The sequence below is a fragment of the Leuresthes tenuis genome, unplaced genomic scaffold, assembly GCF_036924035.1.
Source record: "Leuresthes tenuis unplaced genomic scaffold, fLeuTen1.0.hap1 SCAF_18, whole genome shotgun sequence".
Lineage (NCBI taxonomy): Eukaryota > Metazoa > Chordata > Actinopteri > Atheriniformes > Atherinopsidae > Leuresthes > Leuresthes tenuis.
This window is the reverse complement of record NW_027325372.1, coordinates 14,405,357-14,427,366: the sequence shown is the minus strand read 5'-3', so window position 1 is coordinate 14,427,366 and position 22,010 is coordinate 14,405,357. Positions and strand designations below refer to the sequence as shown.

The following is a 22,010-nucleotide window of genomic DNA, read 5'->3' as shown; positions in this document are numbered from 1 at the left end:
TAATGCGTATTCGGAGGATGATGGTTGCCCCAAGAGTAACATCTATGGACATTTTTAGGATTGGCCCATGCACTTTTATGGCCGAATTACATAGTCATTAAAGCTACATATGAGCTATTCCATATATTTATATTTAAACAAAGTTGGGTAACAACTGGGGGCATCTGGCATGTAATTAGAAATAAATAAACAGATCACAAAAACAAGTAAATATAATCAGTCCAGATTACATCTGTACAAATGTGTAGTTAGATTATAGTTACATTATCAATAATTGCTTGACAACATTTTGATCTACTGGACACTTTTTGATTAGAAAAATCCTTGTGATAAACTGACTAATCTGTAATATCACAGTAAAATAGAGTTTACCAAGATGCCCAAGTCAGCTTATACAGCAGCAAGATAAACTTCCACCAAAGAGACTGCATTTTACACACTGTAAAAACAGTTCACACGCTTCAACTGTAGGTTTGTCAGGATAGTTTAATGTTAAAGGTACTAAAAACATCAGTCTTGGGAAATGTGCAGTGCAACATTTTGCAGCTGGATCAGTTGTCTGCTAAGGTGCAATAATTAAATTTTTTCATCTTGAACTATCCAGTATTAGATGTTGGGATTACTTTTTGAAACCAGTGGACATTAATATTGACAAAAAGCTTCTTTTCAGTCTGATCCAACTCTTCATTTTAAGCCGTATCTTTAGAAAACTGGAATCCAAACATTTAATGTGCTTTTGTTGAGCCTGAAAAATTTGCCAATACCAATTCTAAAAAAAAAAGACTACAGTTTAATACTTTGACGATAAACTTCGGTGCATAGCCGCTTTTGATAGAACGCGTTAGGCACAACAAACCTCCCAGAGTTACGTTTTATTCCATATAATAACTCTTTTGCGACTTTCATTTTTACAATCAAATCTTTGCTGCAGATGATCAACTTAAAAACAAAAATGGAAGATAAAGAATCACAGTTCTGCCTAAACATTAGATACTCTCACTGAGACCGTAGATGAAGACAGAAGTCACATTTAATGTAGAAAGTGTACTTTTATTATTTCAAACTTCACCTTACACCCATGAGGGTCTGCACCTCATACCTGTCTCCCCTATTCGCTCTTCCCGTTTCCACTTGTAGCGACAAAAACTACTCAAAACATCACATACAGTATGATACGCCTTTCTGCAAGTAACCCCTCGCTCTGGTGGGGATCAGTGAACGAGCTCTCGGGATTTATGTGGTCAGTGAGATAATAACCAAGGATAATATCTGCAAATAGGCTTTGACGGGAAAAAAAAAAAGAAAAGAAAGATGTGAACCACTGTGAGGATACGCAAAAAGAGAGAACAAGAGAAACAGGTACGAAGCAAAACTCTGACGTGTAATCCTGTCCCTTGGTCCCACCCGCCCCAACATTGCGACCCGTTTTCTAAATGGAACCAACAAAACAATCATTGGCTGGTTATTTACATGCACAGTAACCCCACTGATCCCTCCCCCCATAGACACACTAACGCCTGATCCCAAAGCCATCTACATCTCTAATCACCACGTGCCCAACGGGCAGAACTGATTTGCCTTGGAACAAAATGACCTGGTACCGGTTGTGATTTCTTGAAGTGAAACAAACATAAAGGGAAGGACAGATGATATCCTGTTCTTCTTTCACTGTGATTCTACCATATGCAGACGGTGAACTGATAACGCTCTGTCCAACATAGCTTTTACCTGTCTATTATACAGCTTACATGTATCTCCCAAAAAAACAAACAAAAAAAAAAAACCATTCAACTTTTGGTGAAGCTCATGAGAACTTAGCCCGGCGCAGGCTCTACTAAGTGGAGTGTCCTAATTAATTTTGCATCAATCCCACGCTCGAATCTGCGCTAATGTTAATACTTATTAGACCGGGCATTAGGGCAACATATTTCTCGGCTTAAAATAGTCCCGACAAATGAACAGTTTACTACCATTAGAGTGACCTTTGCTGCGTTGACCAGCTGTTGTAAGTCATTTTAAAAATAAAGCAGAATAAATGGTCTGCATGCCAAAGAATCGCTGGGAAAGTGGACAATTATTGCAAGAGAGACTAACACTTCAATGGCCTTTTCACTGGATTAATATTATTTTTTTTACATTAATAAAGCTATCAAATAATGCCAGCCTTATCTTCAAAGGATTTCGCCACTTTTACTCCACCAGCTGTGGTTTGCTCCCGTAGCAGGCCTGGGCTCCCATGTAAACAAGCTTTAGAGTCAACAGTGGTTTTAACAGCCTGGGGGGGGGGGGGGTTAAAGATGGCTTTGGGAACAGGAAATTGTAAAACTGCTCTAGTTTGACATCAACACATTCTAAAACGACAACAGGTACGAGCTGTGCCTCTTCTTATAATGTGACCCCACCCACCCCCAAAAACACACACACACACACACACAGGAGCAGCCCCTCAAAAAATTCACAGGGGCACCAAATGGTAAAGAGTCCAGGGTGCAACCACAAAGCACCAGCTTGTCCTGTGGACTTACACAACCGCACACACAAACACTAGAGGGAGTGTTGAGAGCTGGCAGTTTGGTGAATTGTTTCTTCCGTGATTTGACTGAAGTCTTCCAGCTCTTGCTGTCTGTATCTCTTCACTCCTTCATCTCATCACATCACATCACATGCTGGTTCATCCCTGAGCTCTGTGCATTCTATTCAGGGCTTTCTTCCTCAGAGACAGACAGAACAAACATACACACGCACACACATCTCTCCCTCTGGGTGGGGTTAAAAGTCCATTCCTCAGGTAAACTGTGACACAGAGAGTGAGTGTAATCACGACGACCTGCCGCTGCTTTCCATCCACAGTGACACCCTCGGGTTTGGCCTCAAGGGGGGCGCTACCACCGCTTAACCAGCCCTGCGAGGAAAGAGAGGATGAGGTCAGAGTTTTTCACAGCCAGACACAAATGTTACAGTAAGACGCACCGATACAATTACATGACTCCATCGACGTTACACGTGCAGGAGAATTCACTGTAAGGCTGCAACTGAGCCTGTGAAAACAGCTCTGTGGTATCTGATGTCACCCTGGAGGGAGCTTTCTTCAGCAAAGTGACTCATTTGAATATTAAAAAAAGAAAAGCTGGGTTATGATATGGGGGGCTGGAGTTTAAAAACAGCACCAAATATGCTGTTCAGCTGTATTTCGGGCAATATGGGTTCAAGAATTTCAGGTCAGCAGTGATAAACACACGGAGCACAAAATAACAACAAGGTCTCACTAAACTACATTTGCTCAGTGGGCAAAAACAGTTCTCAGGTTAACTGGTCAGAGGGGGGCTCACCTGATGAAACACCCAAAAAATAAATGAGTAAATAAATAAATAAATAAATAAAGCCTTGAAGGGCAATATATTTTGGCTACTTCTTCTTGAATTTTGACTGCTGTGAGTCCACAAACTTCACGTGAAGGTCCAACAAAATTGCTGGGCTGCTTCTCAAAAGAGAAACTCTCCACAATAAGTCTAAAAAAAACAAAGAGATTCGAGCAGAAGAAGTTAGGCAAACGTTATTTCGGTGACTCACGTGTATAGAGGCTGTAGCTGTAGATGAGAGGACTTCTGCGGAGGCTGGTAGCCGTACGAGTCGAACCCACCGATGAAATCGACTTCAGAAAGGGTGAGGAAGAAAAAGAATGACGTCATTCTACTTTCCACTAAACAGATCATATTCAAGTTCAGTGTGACAATCTGTGCCGCCATCAGACCGCATCGTCCAGTGCATTCAGCTTAAAACCACTGCAAACCCACTGTGGCATCAGAATATAGAAAAAGCACATTTCCTCAAACTCATACCGGGCGGATTGATTAACCGGACAAATAGATTGCCTAATTATTAGTTTATTGCGGGAAAGGTATTATGTGGCGTTACCTCAGCCAATAAGTCCCAAGAAATGTGTTGCCCCTTCAAACTTTGTCTTTGCAAACAAGCCATTTGAATTTTGACTCCATTTAGGGAGCCGTGCTGCTGTAACATGTACAGAACGTGGTCTTGCTGACAGAAGCAAGGCCCCCTCTCAAAAAGATGAATGAATGACAGCATATACTGGATCAAGAGGTGTGTACGTGCACTAATGCTCCCCCGGAGGCTTGTGTGTTGATAGGAAGCTGGACGATCCCTCTCCTCTGAAGCACGACTTGACCATGACCTTCCAAAAAAATGTATTTTTGATTTCAATTTGATTTGTCAGACCACAGGACATTTCTTTCCTTAGGTTCAGTCCATCTTAAATTAGCTCGGGGGCCTGAGAAGGCGGCAGCATTTCTGGAACTTATTGAGACGACGGGGGGGGGGGGGGGGGGGGGGGGTTTGGCGTCCGTGGATGCAGCAATGAACCGTGTTCGTCCACGATGATTTCCAGAAGCACCGCTGTGTTTACACAACAGAAACATGTCTGGTTTTAATACAGCGGTGCCAGAAGGCCCCACGATCACAGCTATTCATTATTGGGTTTTCGTTTTCAACCGTGTCCCGTGCAGAGATTCCCACAATTCTGTCATGACATTATCCACAGAAAATGATTAAATCGCACGTTACGTTTTAATCTTACATCCACAAATATTTTGCACACGCCATGTTGCTTCTGAAAAAACACTCAAGCCCAATTTATCTTAAAACCTTTTTTACACACAATTGTGTTACTAACGTTTTAAAAACGAGCCTAAGCAGTTCCCAGATGTTCCACCGCATGCTTTTTGCCATCATACAACTTCCCCGGCCAAATTCTGTCTTACATTCAGCGCTTCACAGTTTGTGCTTTTAGGGTTTCCAAGTCGTTGCATTTTGCTTATATTTACATCTGATACAGTGCTCAAAAACTTTTTCTTTTTTTAGAAAGAGAGTGGCTTCAAATAATCAGTATGAAGACCAGAATAGGTCCAAACAACTCCATATTAATTGGGTTTTGCTGTAAAAGCATCATAAACAAGCACCAGGGCTGCTCCATCATCACCACTAAGTTATTCATATAATAGCCTGTTTCCTCTAAGCGGAAATCAAGCCTGTGATGTAAAAGCCTACTTAATTTCTTCCACTGAGGGAAAAGTAAAACACTGTTGGGAGGAACATCACGAGAGGAACACTTCAGACTCACAGATGGAAGACCCGACAGACGGGCACTTGCCAGCAGACAGACGGACATATTCCAACACATAATACTCTCCACAGATGGATCGCTCCACAGAGGGAATCCTCTGCACCGAAATCACTAAGCATGACTCACGCAAGAGAAAACAATGCGATAACATCACTCACGCACAAAGCCGTGGATCTCTAACACAAAAACCCTCTCGACAGCGGGACAAGTAAACCTAATCAGCTGAACGAGGCGATGGAAGACCATCAGCAAGCTTTTAAGAGAAGACAAAAGCACTCACAGCTGTCCTCGTCATCCTGGAAGACTTTGCTTACGTAGCAGGCGTACACAAAGCCAAAGAGCTGTCAGAGAAGAGAAGTGACGGTCAGGAATATCAGGAATATGAAGAGTGGTGTTATATAAAGCTGAGTCACTGCTGACATAGGAGTGACTGTTGCAACATTTCACAGAAACTGGTAAAAGTCAGCCAAAATAATGTTGCCGTGAGTTAGATACGTACAGCCAGAAGGATCTGGATGGCCGAGCTCAACACCTCGATGTACTGGTAGTCCAGAAGACACCCGGACACAGTGATGACATGGTGGTCATCTGGGGCCATGCGAGAGTCCAGCACTGGTGTTACCAGGCAACCAGGACCGTGCTCCATCCACCACGAACGATGGAGGGACGTGTTGAAAGTCATGAGAAAGTCCCGGTCCTGAAAACACACCAAGAAAGGCCAGAAAGTCAGTATTATGTATATCTAATGTTACAAAATACGGTGTCATTTTCAGGCTGCCGAAGTGGCTTCAAACTCTGGATTATCAAGGCTGGAACTTCCAGAATGTGTGAGGTGATACATGACATATAAGAGCATGTCCTCAGCAGCTGTTAGCTGGGGAAAATATAGAGGATCGGACTGAAGGAAAACCCGTTAGGCCTTGGAAATGAGTTGATATAGGACTAAATGATGGGGAAAAGAGTTCACTCTTAGACAATGTAAGCAGTCTGTGGCAGGGAGTTACAACTAAACGTGACTTTAGGTACAAGACAAGCCATATAAGTGAAGAATGAGGGACTTAAACGCTTAATCGATTGTCAAAACAACCGGCAAGCTTGACCCAAAAAATGTTTTTTTTTCATGGGAACAAAGATGTTGTTAATGGTGTCACATCCATACCAAAACTTACCTGAGACAGGTTTCCAACCTCCAGGTAGAAACAAATAATGAAGGAGTTCCATCCCACCCATAGGACCAGCCATACTGCATACTGCCGGGAAGACAGAGGGATCAGTGCTGGCATAACAGTGACTTTCAGTAAAGCTGCTTCTGATGTCAGCAGAAGACGGCGAGTAAGCAGCACTCACAAAGATGAGGTATCTGAAGCGAAACTGCACGGTGCCGAACATGCCGAGGATGACGGCCATTATGTGCAGGAAGTTGGCCAGGATAGGAGCCCACTGGTAGCCCAGAAAATCAAACACCTGCCTCTGGAGGGCTGCCACCTGGGGACACGGTGAAGAAGGGGTGGGGGGGTGGGGGCGTAAAAACGCACAAAATCACATTAGAAAAGACATTAAACACACGTAAGGGGCGACCAAAAACAAACACTCGCACTTAATGAAGGACTCTCACACACACACACACACACAGTGACAGGGACACACATGCACAGGTCTGCCGCAGTTGTTTCCATGGTAACTGCCTGGAGCACCAGCTAGTCCAGTGACTGTAAAAGAGGAGCACCCCCCCCCCACCCAAAAAAAAAAAGCTCCACCAAAACTAATGAGAATCTATGGGCCAAATCCCCCTGCTGCACAACAACTCATTAGCTCTGCGAACAATAGTCTCGACAGCGAGCCCTCACCCTGCTACTGTCCCTGTCTGCATCACACACACACGCCAGGAACACACACTCTTATTACACACTTATTACATCTCAAGCTATTTGAGAACACAAGGAAGGGCTCAGTTTAACTTCAGGATAGAGACCAGATGGTGAACAGGGCCTCCTTGTACCCCTTGTGCTTAATATTCACATGTTTTTGCCTGAAAAGGGCAATCACCCCTCTTCTGACAAACACATACGGACCACCCTGACACCAAAGCGCCCCCAGCCCTGTTCCCACTCCTTAAAAGAGACACACAGCCTCGCCTTTCATGTTACACATTACCCCAGCAGCTGCGGCTCAAAGCTTTTTTTTTTTTTGTTGGTGACTGTACAGACAGACTGGACAAAAAAAAAAAAGTCTCATTACAATGTGCGTCTCTGTGGCACGCTGCTCTAATTATATCTTCGTGGCGAGTGTGTTGAGGGACAGCAACATGCACACTTACCAACTGAAGTGAACAGATCACCAGCAGCGTGCATCTGCCGTCGCACTTCCCCATTTTGGAGGGCTCAGTACGCGGCTTGGAGCCGCGGAGGCTCCGGGGAAATGATGGGTCCCCGGTCAGATCCAGACTGCCAAGCCGTCTCAGCTCACACCATTCCCGGATGAATAGACCTGCGAAAGGCCGCCGCCTCCTCCAGCAACGCTGGTCCGGCGCTTCCCCTCACAGTGGGTGACCCATCTCGGCCTCTGATTTTGTTGGTAAATTCCTGCTTTCAGGAACAACAGAGAGGAAGAAGAGGAGGAGGTAGTGGTGGTGGTGGTGGTGGTGGGGGTCCACTTCACACCGGCCTGCTGCGAGGTCCGACCAACGCCGAATCACCTCGGCCACACCTTCCGAAGAGGGGACACACAAAGACACAAAGAGAGACGGAAAGCTGTCATAATCTGCCCCTGGCTACAGACAGAAATGAACATCATATGATACCGGATCACACGGGGGTGGTGGGGAGGAGGGGACCGACCCCGCAGTGGTACTACGGCTAACGTTCGGCTACACGCAATCCGCTACGGACACAAAGCAGCCCGTTGTGATTCACGGATTTCTAGGAGCGGAACAGTCCGCGTTCCCCGCCAACAACCGCCCCGGCCATCCAGGTCCTCCTTTCCTCGAGCTGTTCATGGAAAGAAGTCAAGTTAGCGCACAGATCTGCTCACCAGTACCGGGCTCTGGCCTCCTTTCGCTCCGTCTCGCAGCGTCTTTTGTCAACAATCGGTGCCGGGGCGAGCGCAGGAGGAGCCGGCGGTGGGTGGGTGGGTGGGGGGGCGGTGGGGGCTCTCAGTCACCGCGACCCCTCGAGGAGGAGCTGCACGGGATCTGCGGATCCGCGTGCGGCAGTGCGCGCGACCGAATAGCAGCCAGCAGCCCCCACGAGGCGTCAGAGAGGATCACAAAAGAATCTGGGGGTGGGGGCTCTCAGAGAGTGAGGCTGAAGCGGGCGAAAATAATTAACTGTATTACACACACACACACGCACGCACGCACGCGCGCACGCGTCAGAGTCCAGACGGAGTAAAGAGAGCTGCTCGTGAGTTCGTGTCCGCGGTGTTTCAGAGCGGGAAAGTCCACACCGAACAGCCTCGGTTCAGTTCTGCTGCTGACCACGAGCTGTGCGACAGTCCGGTACAGAGAGCCAGATGAAAAAGAGAGAAAATGACCGCCATGTGACAACAGAAAACACCCCCCCCCCCCCCCCCTTTCGTGTAACACAGTTACTAGTATGTCATCACTTCAAATACGTCTCTCAGATTCAATAAAGGGAATAAATCCACTCACTTTTGCTTTCTTTTTTTATGATGGACAATTTATCTTTTTGTGCCTCTGATTGCATTAATCTTATCTTTGGTTTGTTTTGAGTTTGGTTAGCGGGCTGTTTGTCAGATTAAACTTTGTTTCCCCCCCCCCCTTTTTTTTTTTTACATGTTTTAACTTTCCCTGTCTTCTAATGCCTTGTATAAAGCACATTGAATGGACTTGTATTTATCTAAAGCTTTGAAAAGTTAGTAAGTTATTACTGTTGGCAATTTTTTTCTTAAAAATCAAAATACCAGCGCTGAACATAAACTTTTTTTGTCAGTTTTCACTTAACAGGAGAACACTCAAAGCTTAAAGGCCACAGTGAGAACTGGGACCTGTATGGTCTGTCAAGAACTGAGAAAAGTTTGTTAGGAAACTCTTAAGAAAGGGAAAACAATGCATGATAACAAGTTCAAGTACTCATTTTTCTCTGAAATCCAATAAAATCTTACATCTGTAAAATGATCATTCATTTGTGGAGTCATTTAACACACAAAATAAATTATTTTCAGCATCCCAGCAACACAACCAAAAGTTGAGATAAAGGCAGGTTTATAGCTGTGTTACATCAGCCTTTGTTTTAAATGACATTTTCTAATAGTTTTGGAACAGAAGGCTCTGACTATTGCAGTTTTTCCAGAGCAACCTGTGTTCATTCTTGTTGAATACGAGGGTTGAGCTGCTCAGGAGCTATCGGCTGATATTCCTCTTTCAGACAGACCTGGACTGCAGGCAGGCCAGTTAAAACACACACTCCCGTGTCCATGAAGCTACACCGTCAAAAGCTCTGCCCATCGAGGTCTGTTATTTTCCTGCTGGAATAACCTCAGACCTCTCAGGATAAGATGTTGCCTTGACAGCAGCACACGCATCTCCAAAGCAAATACACGCCCAAACCAAGAACAGACGCTGGCTTTTGCACGTTTTCCTGATGACAGCAAATCTTCAAAAACATCAGCTTTGCCCACTTTCGATCTGAGATGAGCTTGTGAACCAGAGAACTCGACAGTGTTTCTACAGGGCTGAGATATGGTTTTCTACATTTCTCATGCAGCTTTTTTTAAAAGGTAACCCAGAGCACCAGTGATCACATGTGGTCATACAGATCATGGTGGCTTCTCACTTAGTTCCCACCGAGGGCTCAATTCTCTTCACTGTAAATGTTAAAAGATGAAAAAGGATCTTAGCAATACTAGGATGAGAAATACTTTTTGAACTGATCGACGAGCCTCTGATAAGAGTCGGGCACAAAGTGGTGAATCATGATTTTTGTGGATGCCATCACCAATGTTAGATTGGAGAATCCTCCAGAAAGCTGTTCACTGCGTTTCTGTCTTTCCTTAACTCCCTTCTAATTTTGATTTTTTTTGTGTGGGTTGCCACATCAAACTCTAGATTTGCCTTTATTTTCTAAATACAGTGAAGTTGGAAAATAATTTCCCTTGTAATTAAATCTGTTCAATAACGTATTAAAGAAACTAAACTCTACAGCTACAAATAACAGAGGTGGGACAGAACATAACAGCCAGGCATAAATAACATATTTCCTCCGTGTTTAAATCTAAACTCAACTTTAATATGGACTTTTCCTGTAAAGAAAAGCTTCAAATCCAACAACAAATGTTTATTCATTTTAATGAAGATGACATTTAATCTTCCACTTTCAAAGTAACTAATTGAGACCGCTGGTAGTGGAGTCAAAGGTAAAACTTCTGCCACCGCAGCAAAACATCACAATGAAACAAGAACATGACGAGCCGTTTTTACAGAATATTGAAATTTATTAAAAAGAAATGAATCGGTTTAAAAAAAGAAAAGAAAAAAAAAAAGTCGTTGCGGAGGCTCTTGTGGCTGATCGTGATAAACTCCATCCTGAGGTTGTTCTGAGACAGGCCGAAGCACATGAAACCACCGTGAGGCTCCTGCCCCGCCGTCAAATACTTCCAAGGCAGGACACACACATACAATTAAATGCACACATACATCCTACTGAATTTCTCCAATGTAAAGACGTTTATCACTGGAGCCAGACACCACTGTATGGAGAGAAGAAGAAGAAGAAAACACGATTCATTTGTTTTTTTTAGAACATTTGGAAATCCTTTATTCCGCTTTGTGTTATCAAATAAAAAAAACTGCTAATCGATCCTTCTTCCAACATGCATCGCAAAGCTTAATCTGTGACTGAAGCAGTTGTTCGACTCACCTATAGGCTCCTCTGGGTGGAAGGCCACCTCATTAACAGAGCCAGCGTGACCTGGCAGCTTGTAGAGGATTCTACGAGATGTGGTGTCCCAGATATACACAAACCTGTAAATACAGACAGAACAGGTCATAACTCCATACAAAGCTGCGTCCAGTGAGACACAGTGATCACTCAGTTATTGTTTTATTCATGTTTCACAGTCGACTGAAGCCAAAGTCAGACCAGAACTAAAAAGCTAAAGATAAAAATAAGAGCATCCAAAACGACCCTCATTTTACTCATTTGATCCGTTAGAATAAGAGTCGTATTCCATTAAAACTGGAACATGACCTTTACAACCTGGATGTGTAAAAAGGTCAAATTCAAGTCACTGATGTTAGCCTACAAAGTGCTTAATGGAACGGCTCCCATCTACTTGAATGCTCTTGCAAAGGCTTATGTCACAACTCGGTCCCTCCGTTGGTCCCAGGATTGTCGTCTAGCAGCTCCTACACCACGCCTAAGACAATCCAAACTCTTTTCATGTGTCGTCCCACGATGGTGGAATGACCTACCGAGCGCTACCAGAACAGGGGCGTCCCTGTCTACCTTCATGAAACTCTTGAAAACCCAGCTCTTCAGAGAGCATCTCCTATCCTAGCACTTACCCTGTACTTCCCTACCCCCTCTATCTCTGCACTTTATCTTTCTGCACTTCTTTCCATGCCTGCACCCTATCTCTACTCCGTCACCTCTGACATAGTCAGACTAGTGGGTTCATTCTATGTAGTTTATTGTTAGCTTTATATAGCTTGTTAAATCTTCATTTGTAAGTCACTTTGGATAAAAGTGTCTGCTAAATACATAAACATAAACATAAAAGGTTGGCAATTCACACATGCCAACCAGAGCCGGCTCAGCCCAGCATCAAGTGTGTGCTTACGCACATCAAGCCAGCACTGCAGCGTCAGCTGAGTGACAGCAGCATCGGTGCTTACGTACACAGCCCGTTTCACCACTGTTATTACATCCTTTACCAGCTCAGAGCCACATCAGCTGTGGAACAACTTGCATTTCAAATCCCCTCGTGCACCAACAACCAAACATCAAATATCAATAAGCACATTTTGAAAGAAAACTAAGCGTCTGAATCCAAATGGTCGCAATCTGCTTGGGTCCAAGTCATTGTCACACATCTTTATTTACATGTCAAAGTTTAGAGCTTCCTTTAATAAATACCATTTCCACAAGCTGTAGATGGTTTTGGGTTTAAAGGACATGGGTGCGTCAGGTAGCAACAGCAAAGCTAAGGACAGGGACACGTTCTTTGTTTTCGTTGTTGCAAGGTTAGTTCTGCACGTTGCACATCCTGATGTTTAACAGGGCTAAAGATCCATTGCTGTTATTGTAGCGTTTACCATAAAATTGTATCCCATTATCAACCATAAACACGGAGGCTTTGAAAACAAAAGTTGATGTGCAACACCTCCATGTTGTTGTTCACATCTGTGTCTTTGTTTCTCACCTGTCGGCTGAGCCTGCAGCGATCTTGCTGCCGTCAGAAGACCAGGAGCACCTCAGTAAGTTCTGAACAAAAGGAAAAGATGTTACAGACCGCATTTGGAAAAAAAAAAAAAAAAAAAAGATATCACCATCCCTCGTGCTGTATGAGCCATTGTTGTAACAATAAGATGAAAGCTGAGCTCTTTCAATGCAACACAGACATCAGCTGTTAGAGTGAATACAACAATTATGTACCGTATTGAAGATATAAAAGAACTGAGGACGTCATATTTAGTGTTTCTTTTGTGGAGGGACAAAAAAAAAGTAAATAAATCCATCAAAAAAACTTTCTGTTAGGAGGTTAAAATGCTAAAAAGTCTGTTTGGATAGAAAGCTTTTTCACTGCAAGTAAAACATGTGCACCTTTGACCAAAAAGAGGATCATGTTACCTTTTCAAAGTTGTGAACATTGCCCTGGAAAATCTTCACACATCTCTCTTTGGGTGCAAACGGTCGCACATCCCAAATCCGCACTGCGCGGAGACACAAAAAGACGTCAAGAAAAGGATTCAGCCACACACCGTCGTCGTAATGAGTCAAACAAAAGCCAACCTTACCCGTGTTGTCCATGGAGTTTGACAGAAGGTACGATCCCTCGGAGCTCAGACTGAGCCCAGTTACTGAGTCGCCGTGGCCGTGCATGTTGTAGATCAGCTTATTCTGCCGCAGGTCCCACACCTGTACGACACAAACAGCTTCTGACGACACTTTCACACAAGGACGTGTCAAGCTCTATATGCAGAGAGGTTGAACTGAGGTGACAGTTGAACACGCCACCAGCTGCGCTCATTTGGTTGGTGGAGATTCCCGTGCGAACAACCACCCCTTCTTGTTCCTCTCAGAGGAACAATCAGGACACAGATTGTTACCCGCACAAGATGTTCCAATTACTCATTTTAATTTGAACTAGTTCTATATAAACTATATTTATTTGAATTCACACAGAGATCCTTAAACCTGTGCATGATCCTTTTCGGATTTCAGTCATGATGTCTTGAACATGACTGAGTCTTTGGTCCCACCTGGGGTCACCACTCGCATCAGAGCAAACCCCGTCGAGTCGCTGAGGAAATGCTCCAATGGAGCCATGTATGCTAACACAGCTCATTTTTATTTATTACATGTTCATCGGAGTATATCAGATTAGATAAGCTGCAAGATAAGGATCCCATGAAGATCATGAAGGTTTAAGTTCATAATTCAATTCAAGGACTCCCCCAAACATAATTTCTAATTCAAGCAGGGGCATAAAGTGTAAAATCTGAGCTACCAACGAGAGGAGGAAATGACTACCATACCATAAACAATTATGACATACACTATTTGAATGATGCGAGTAAAATCTTACGCTCTGTGTGCAAAGAACCTAATGCAGTGAATTACCATTAAGTCTGTATAAAATACCCAAATTATACTTCCAAGGGTTTTTTTTTGTACATTCTGGAGCCCAGTACCTTGATGTCATTGTCGATGCCTCCAGACAGGATCTGATCACTGGTGTCATTGAAAGTCACGGCCAGAACCTGGTAGGTGTTCTGGAAAGTGTGGATGGCCCCCTTCTTGCGAACGTCCCACAGCTACAGTGCAGACAAGCACATGATAGAGAAAGACTTCACCAAAAGCAAAAACAAGGTCTCAACCGCATTTATCCAACTCAAACGGGTTTCACGCAACAACATTTAAAGCCCGATTTACATGTTGCAGACATTGGAGGACACAGAAAAACGGCCAGTAGTCGAGACATTGCGAAACTTGGAAAAATAACAGACACGAGTCATAGGTGAAATCTGTCGAAAAATCTTATCGTCTGCAGGCCTGTAATGTGAACATGCTACAACCGACACAAGGGCGAACAATAGAAGGATAAAAGTTTGTGTCCACCATGCTTAAAAATGCAGATGCAGAGCCAGTTTGCTTAATTCCAGAGAGAAAATTAGAAAAATTGAGCTTAAACGTGCACATGAAGTCGTAGCAGCAGTAGTGGAACGTGATGTCACTGTTCCTCTTGTTTTCAAGCCGTTTAATCATTTAATATTGGCAGCTGGTGCGTGGGCACCCTGCCTGCTGCGCCGCATTGAGCAGCAGTACAAATCACTGTTTGCAAATTAATCTATAAACATTGTTGGTAGTTTTGATATCAACAACTGTCGGCATTGCAGAGCTTTTACAAACACCAACTGTTGTTTAAAACAGCTTTTAAAAGCCAGATTGATGAAATTAGAAAGAGATAAAAATTATTAAAATTAGCTAGTTCTTTGCGGAACCAAATCACGACAGACATTGCTGCTCACTGAGAATCAACACTAAAACCGCTTTGGTCAAAAAGAGGTTGAACAATGAAGTTGGTGAATTTCTCAACGATAAAGCCATAAGATCCAGAATAATTCATCAATCGAAAGGGGTCAACATAATCATTCCAAAAAATTTCTCACCTTGATTGTCCCGTCATCACTGCCAGTGCAGACAAGTTGGGGTCCTCGGCGAGCCGGGTAGCAGGTGTTAACGAAGGAGGTGTGGCCCTTCAGACGCTTAACCCTCTCACCCGTTTCACTGTCCCAAACACCTACTGTCTTGTCGGTGCTCGCTGAGAACAGCACGCTGAAATACACGGAAATAAATCACAACCCCCTTATTAAACCGCTGGATTACACAAAGAATTAAAAAGCACACATTTAATGAGACCCATGCACAAATATATATACACACAGACACATATAAATTGTGATTTGTGATCAATTTGGTAGATGTTAAAAAAAAAAAAAAAAAAAAAAAAAAAGAGCCATGACTCCAAAATGCTTGCCTAAAATAAACTCACTGTACCAATTATCCATCACTCTACTGGTTATCGTCCATACCTGCCGTCTGTGTTGTAATGCAGCTCCATCACTGCTCCACTGTGGCCCTTCAGAGTGGCGTAATTCTCACAATCTCCATACACGTTCCACATCACTACAGGACAGAAACCACCATGACACGTGTTTCAACAAAGACCCGTCAGCTGTACATTTGTCCAATGACTGCAGTAGTTTAACTGTGTTACCAACTGACATATAAGTCTGTCGAATCCTGAGGAGGCCAGCGTGGCTCCGTTGGGGTGGAACTTGCAGCAGTAGACCTCGCCCTCGTGGCCCGACATCAACATGATTGGAGACTGCAGGCTGGAGGTCCGTGGAGGGCCCTTTGGGAGACAACAGGGATTAATACAGTGGCTTTCGAACAGTGAGCTCAGGGCTACGTGAGGTCCAAAACAGATGCATATAGTTGACATATTAAAAGGAAAAAACAGTAGACAGACTGATAAAGAGGTTTTGGACTTGCATGCGTCAACTTTTGTGTATAGATACTGATCCTAGGAGTCGCTGGAGCATCATTTCTTGAGAAGACATTGCCTTATTTGGTGTTGTGATGACTGATGGAGAGCATCAATGAAGATGTTTCCATGCAAATAAATATTCCGCTTTTTTCCCCCTATTCTAGATGCAGTGTATACATGAATCGCAAAAAAATTCCATGATTAATTGATTATCTGAGCATGTCAAAATACTTCAAGTAGCATATCCAGGTTTCTGTTTCTGAAAGCAAAATTAGATTTGTGTAACACATTAACACATTACCAAAATACTGTGGCGCATGTAAACACAATGAATATAGGCGTTATGTTCAAATACCCCACCACACAATTACAATGGCCGGTATAGAATTAAAAAAAACAAAGCCCCTGTCCCAGCTGAACTTGGCTAGATATGAATTAAACACACCACTGTGGATTTCCTTTTGTTTGTTATTTTCCTGTTGCCCGTCAAGCTATCCTTTCTGTCCTATTTACAAAACTGAAACAACTCTCAGTTCAGCTAATACACATAAAAACACACGGAGTAAATACGAAGGTGTTGCTCATTTATCTTATAGAAAGTTTTTAACGCTCCTGTAGCAGTTTCCAGGTTAATGTTCGTACCGCAGCCACGAGTTGCTGAGACTGAGCCGCCGCCACCAGCTCCGTCCGGGGCCGCTTCACGGCGGCAGGCACAACCGCCATATCTCCGGGTCTCTTCTTGGGTTCAATCATTCCGGGTAAGTCGAAAAGAAACAACAAATGTGACTAGAAATTAAATGCTGTTACAAAAAATGAATGGACGTCTTTCACGAGAGACGTCGAAAAAGGCAGCATCAACGAAGAAGACAGACTTGAAGTTCTTCCGGTACCTTCGAGGCGTGTGATTGGTTTAAAATGTTCTGGCTGTGATGATTGGCTACTTTGCTTGTTGTCGATTAATTTGCACCGGATGTAAAATAATAACTGTTCAGTTGCTACAAAAGGTATGTTTTATATTGTATTTTCCAGAATTATTTTCCAGATTGTGCAAAGTTCAGCAGCTTACTACCTTGAATTTAAACTGCTGTACCGATAAACTGGACTGTTTACGTGTTAACTGTGCAGTTAGGTGGGTTAAATAGGGTGAAGTAAATGTTTGAATGTAGAAAACATTAGTCTTAGCGGCGGTGTTTCATTTGATTTCTCCTATTAAAGGGCGAAAAGCGTACATTTGAGTCGTTTTTTGAGTAAATCCAGGCAGAATTTCTAGTGCTCTCTAAATTTCTTAACAGTAAAGCCCAACGAAGTAGCTGTGATGACTACACGTCGACTAAAATAATTTTTTAAGATACGTGATACCGACTCTAATGCAGACTTTGAGACCACCGACCACTGAAAATCTAGTCCACATGTTGTTGCGGTTGAATCACCCTAGTTTCATCGAACTGTTCTATTCTTATTTTAATGAATTTACAAACAGGTTTTTTTATTGTAATATTTTCAGTATTTGTTTTTTGGTCATTACAAGTAGAAATGCAACACACAATTGAGTTTAATATTAATATAACACAAAAATCACTCCTTCCATACCGAGGGTGTTTAATTTGTTTGAGTATCCCCTTCACTGATCCACAAATGCTCATTAGGACACAAGATGTCTTATATTCCACTGACTGTAAAAGTCTATTTTCAGTCTTTGTGCACTAATGGGGTTCAAGCATCCACATCATGCTTCTTTGTGGTGAATGTTCGACCAAGGTTGGCCTCAAAGCTATTTTTTATGTAACAAATCGTGGTCCTATGCCAGCTGATCTGCAGCAAGCACAAAAAAAAATTCTGCTCTCATCTTTGAGTGTGAAAACCATCTTCAGCATAATTTTACAACGTGAAGTTCAAAGATTCAACTGCTGGAAATAGACTGTTATAGATTGTTATGTGTGCTTTTTGTGACTTTTCTCCCATTTTTTCTTTTTTTTTTTTACTTCTATTTGCAGTCCACCCCAGTGGAGACGATGTCTGACTATGACGGCTTAGGCCGAGAGCCGGTTGGACTTGATGGCCTGCCTCCACTCCACAGCATTGCCAAGGGAGAGGTGGTGTCTGTGCAAACTTACGGAGCCTTTGTTCGACTGCCAGGATACAAGAAGGAAGGTGGGTAGAAAGTTACGAAACTGCAAATACTTAGAAAGAAAAACAGGTCAGACAGGCAAACTGAGTAAAATGAACCATAATAATGTTTATAAATAATGCCGTACAAAAACTCAAATAAATAAGTAGCAGAGCCTCAAAAAGTTTCAGAATGAAAATGATGAAAACCCCACAGTTAAATGAACAATGCAAACTGTATTTATACTCCAGGATGTAGGAACTATTCCTGAAATTTTGGTAAATTAATATCTGTGTCAGTCCATAACTGTGTATCTTGAGATTCAAGGCGAAAAAAAACTCCAAGGAGGAAGGTTTTGGTACTTTTGAGGACGCGTCTTCCAACTGCGTGAACATGTTCAATGATTGTCAGGGTTTTTGTTCATGATCATACTTTTATTTCGATATGATTTACTCACAATGGATTCTTAATGCATTAAATGGAAGGTAATATACAGAGGGAAGTGAAGGAGTTTGAGACTAGGCGGGGTGTTTTAAAAAGTGGGACAGATTGACAAAGTGGTGTGTCTTACATCTATATTTACACTAAGTTACCTTTTTGATGATTAAGGATGATTGTTTGTCGTTGAGGCACAGTCGTCCTTGACCTACATGTGGCGTTAAACTGCGGTTACTAATCGTTACCACCAGAGGGACAACTAAGCAAAGTTTGCTTAAAGTGGGAGTTAAATAAAGGCTGAAATGGATATAAACAGGGATTTACATTTAATTTATTTAATGTATTCTTGTTAGTCTTCATGCATGTTTTAAATTTGTATAAAACAAAAGTGGAGGGTATAATCTTTAAGTCCTTAAATTAGCATGCCTGAATCCTGTAACAGTTTCTGTGACTATAATATACTTTTACATGCAGGTTTGGTCCATGTAAGCGAGATGTCGGCCTCCAGGGTCGAGAATGTTTCTGAGATTGTAGATGTTGGGGAGAAGGTGTGGATTAAAGTCATTGGGCGAGAGGTAAAAGCTAACACAGGAACAGACGGCACACACGTGCAGTGCGGTGTGTAAATCTTAAGTCTTCATAGGACAATTACATCTCCGTCCTCTGTCTATCAGATTCAGGGTGACAAAATAAAGCTGTCCTTCTCAATGAAGGCTGTCAACCAGGGAACTGGGCGGGACTTGGACCCCAACAATGTCATGGCAGAGTAAGTGCAAAACTTACAGTTTTTCTGGTTGTGTTTGTCAGCGTCGGAGTGTGTTATTACAACCTGTGTGTGTTCGTAGGCAGGACGCAAGGCGACGAAGGCACTTCCGAGATCAAACCGGTAACAGGATCACGCTGGAGGCTGTACTCAACACAACGTGTTCAAAGTGCGGCTGCAAGGGTACGACATCAACACGAGTCATACAGGTGTCATGTCTTAAAGCAGCAAGCATAAAGACCTCATTTCTCTAATTCTTAATTCTGTTTGTTATATGTTTTGAAATAATTTTTGCAGCAGATTTTAATAACTCGTCACCGCTTTCAGGTCATTTTACAAAGGACTGCTTCTCTGCTCCGGGGTTGCAGTATGCTCTTTTGCCTGAGGAGGAGGACGAAGAGCCACAGCGGCAGCAGACATCTGCGGTCACGCCGCAGCAAGACTCAGACAGAAAGAAGAAAAAGAAGGTGAAAATGAAACGGATAAGAACTCTATATGGCTCTCACTTCCTTTTTTTTCATCTCTCCTCCACTTTGCTATCTCTCAGCTGACTCCAGTGATGTGATCCCACATGTCTGCAGTTGTTGCTTCAAGAGAATTCTTGACTCTCTGAAAAACACAGGCGGATTTTGTGCTGACACAAAAAAAAACAGTGACTCAGTTTCTCATGAGGAACTGGAACTGCGGCCAGCTGTTTGCATATTCATGCAGCATCGTTGTCCAAGTTTCTTGTAATGCCTCTTTTAAAGCTATAGTTTTATTTTATGTGTTGCACGCTGCAGGAAAAGAAAATGAAGAAGAAGAAGAAGAGAGAAAGAAAGGAGTCGGAAAGCAGCAGCAGCAGCAGCACTGAATGCAAATCCAAGAGGAGGCGCCATGATGACACCAATGAAAGAGAGGAAAAAGAAAAAAAGAAGAAACACAAAAAACACAAATCACACTGACACAGCTGACACAGCTGCACCACAAGACCTTGGAATACAGACACACATCACTCGGACGCAGACAGGGGAAGTAGATTGCAACAGCAAAGTGCTAGACTTCCAGCTTTATATCTACTCGTAATTATTCATAATCCAACAGCTAATGAAAGAATGCCTCATTTGAATTTAGAAGTTTTTCTGTATGTGGGCAATCGTTTCCTGTTAAAACTCAAGAGGAAATCGTGTCCTGCGGTGACCCCGGGCTCCCTCACCGAGAGAATCAAATATGTGTTAGCAATATGGCAGCAAGTGGTGACCCCCTTTGAAAAGTATAGTTTACAGCTATCTGGTTTCTGACGCTGGGAAATCCATTAAGCCAACACGAGGGGCGTAAGGCAGACACACACTCACACAAACAAAGGAAATAGTAAAGACACAAACAGGAAATGTAATGCAGCACAAGTGAGCACAACAGGAACCTCAGCATGTGGCGACATCCTGAGGTTGCTCTCCATTCATTGTGCACCTATGTGTAAATGTCATTGTACATGTGTGTTTGTGTGTTTTATCTCCAGGGGGACACCTGACAGCGCACTCAGCCCTCATCCTGCATGTCAACTGTTAACGCCATTAAAGCTGTCTTTGTCTGTAGCAAAACGCCTCGTGATTGTCTTTGTTCAAGGACCTTGAAGTCGTAATAAGTTGCCGTTAATGTGACACCTTCAGGGACTAGAACGCAAACACAGGTCCGACCTTAGGTCATGTTCGGTTAATGTTTTCTAGTAAGGTGGCTGAACCGAGGAAGTTGCACAGCAGAGAGCTCAGGACATGCCTCATTCCATCAGAGTTTAAGACGAGATAAACGAATGTCAGAGAATCAGAGTAGCGGTCTTTCTTTGTGCCGCATCGACCCAGTTTCACGTTTGTGAAACTGTTGAATGAAGCAACTCCAGTGACTTCTGACTTCTTTCTTGTTTGCGTCAGATGGATATGTAACGCAGGACTGTGAGCTTGCACTACCAGAATTTTAAGCTTTCGTGGTGTCATTGCACATCATTGAGAGGTACAGCCTCAGTGAATGTTTTTGTGGAACCTGCATCTGTTTGGCAACTATCACTTTCTTTAATTTGACATTCGGTTGGTCCGAATTCCTTCTCTGTGCAGGATAGTCATGTCTCCACTATTTAAAGATCAGCTGACCTTGAGAATCTTTGTAAATTGTATCAAATGGTTCTGAAAACAGTTTGTAAACGGTTGAAAGTCTGGTGACTATCTAAATGAATTAGAATGAAGGAATCTAGGTGTTAATATGTTTGAACGCGTGTTTCCATTACTGAACAAGAATCAGAAGTAACTGTCTAACCACCAGACACGTGAACAGGCATCATTTAAGCTCAAGGTAAACACTTAGCTCTCGGTCCACTTTTAGCTTTCAGCTGCATCTCGCTGTCCTCAGAAAAAGACTCACTGCCATTTAAGGCAGACACGGAATTCAGATGACTTTTGATGAAAAATGTTCATCAAATGGTCAAGAATCAACTTTGTTGGTCAAAAATGAGCAAGCTCAACTTGATATTATTTTCCCATCCATTTATGCTAAACATACACCCCACAGCCACGTTCTGTGGCCTCAGCTGGAGTCTTGGATATCTGATGATGGCGTTGTGGTGTTTGTCATAGTCAATATTAAGTTGGGATGGCCTTGAAAATAGAACACTGACGTAGCTGAAACTGCACTTGTGAATTCACGAAGCACAAACTTTAGTTATCAGTGCAGAGGCTTTCTAAGTGGGTTTGGGATCTAACACTTCTACCACGTGAAGCCACACAAGCTGGACATTTGAACTGTTTCCATTACTCATAGTTATCGGTTTCTCAGTTTTCATCTATTTGGTCTTCCTGCTCATT

At 43.0% G+C, this 22,010-nt stretch overlaps 3 protein-coding genes across 5 annotated transcripts in view; 1 reads left to right on the top strand and 2 right to left on the bottom strand.

The window, feature by feature from the left end:
* zcchc17 (zinc finger, CCHC domain containing 17) overlaps positions 1-20,759 on the top strand; it is a 190,822-nt gene extending 170,063 nt beyond the window's left edge. The window contains exons 1-7 of one of the 2 annotated variants that reach the window (XM_072371079.1): positions 16,857-16,875; positions 17,866-18,022; positions 18,891-18,991; positions 19,091-19,182; positions 19,262-19,362; positions 19,507-19,646; positions 19,962-20,759. In XM_072371079.1, the coding sequence (XP_072227180.1) occupies positions 17,884-18,022; positions 18,891-18,991; positions 19,091-19,182; positions 19,262-19,362; positions 19,507-19,646; positions 19,962-20,123 (735 nt within the window). In that variant the 5' untranslated portion in view covers positions 16,857-16,875; positions 17,866-17,883 and the 3' untranslated portion in view covers positions 20,124-20,759. Of the gene's footprint in view, positions 1-16,856; positions 16,876-17,865; positions 18,023-18,890; positions 18,992-19,090; positions 19,183-19,261; positions 19,363-19,506; positions 19,647-19,961 lie in introns of those variants that run through there. The other variant, XM_072371078.1, reaches the window with a different exon arrangement.
* Positions 1,030-8,416, bottom strand: nkain1 (sodium/potassium transporting ATPase interacting 1). 2 transcript variants are annotated; one of them, XM_072370600.1, is made up of 8 exons: positions 8,171-8,416; positions 7,458-7,846; positions 6,488-6,625; positions 6,310-6,390; positions 5,640-5,837; positions 5,421-5,481; positions 3,571-3,652; positions 1,030-2,902 (listed from the first exon to the last, which is right to left on the bottom strand). In XM_072370600.1, exons 2-8 carry the CDS (start codon positions 7,509-7,511, stop codon positions 2,893-2,895), a joined length of 624 nt encoding a protein of 207 aa, XP_072226701.1. In that variant the 5' UTR covers positions 7,512-7,846; positions 8,171-8,416; the 3' UTR covers positions 1,030-2,892. The 2 variants fall into 2 exon arrangements, with proteins under 2 accessions (XP_072226701.1, XP_072226702.1); XM_072370601.1 differs by having other exon boundaries at positions 8,177-8,416.
* Positions 10,620-16,744, bottom strand: snrnp40 (small nuclear ribonucleoprotein 40 (U5)). Its single transcript, XM_072371077.1, has 10 exons — positions 16,514-16,744; positions 15,607-15,736; positions 15,414-15,507; positions 14,991-15,156; positions 14,013-14,135; positions 13,116-13,236; positions 12,949-13,031; positions 12,521-12,582; positions 11,017-11,120; positions 10,620-10,846 (listed from the first exon to the last, which is right to left on the bottom strand). The coding sequence occupies exons 1-10, from the start codon at positions 16,622-16,624 to the stop codon at positions 10,797-10,799; spliced, it is 1,044 nt and encodes a 347-aa protein (XP_072227178.1). The 5' UTR covers positions 16,625-16,744; the 3' UTR covers positions 10,620-10,796.
* Positions 20,760-22,010: the final 1,251 nt, after the last annotated feature.

What these genes read in the sequence shown, in the direction of transcription:
- nkain1 (XM_072370600.1), bottom strand. Translation starts at nt 7,511, where the DNA reads ATGGGGAAGTGCGACGGCAGATGCACGCTGCTGGTGATCTGTTCACTT. An exon ending in GCTTCAGATACCTCATCTTT is followed by an intron (nt 6,391 to 6,487) that starts GTGAGTGCTGCT and finishes TCTTCCCGGCAG; the next exon opens with TATGCAGTATGGCTGGTCCT. An exon ending in CCATCCAGATCCTTCTGGCT is followed by an intron (nt 5,482 to 5,639) that starts GTACGTATCTAA and finishes CTTCTCTGACAG; the next exon opens with CTCTTTGGCTTTGTGTACGC.
- snrnp40 (XM_072371077.1), bottom strand. Translation starts at nt 16,624, where the DNA reads ATGATTGAACCCAAGAAGAGACCCGGAGATATGGCGGTTGTGCCTGCC. An exon ending in GTGATGACGGGACAATCAAG is followed by an intron (nt 14,136 to 14,990) that starts GTGAGAAATTTT and finishes TCTGCACTGTAG; the next exon opens with CTGTGGGACGTTCGCAAGAA. An exon ending in GCATCGACAATGACATCAAG is followed by an intron (nt 13,237 to 14,012) that starts GTACTGGGCTCC and finishes TGTGTCGTACAG; the next exon opens with GTGTGGGACCTGCGGCAGAA.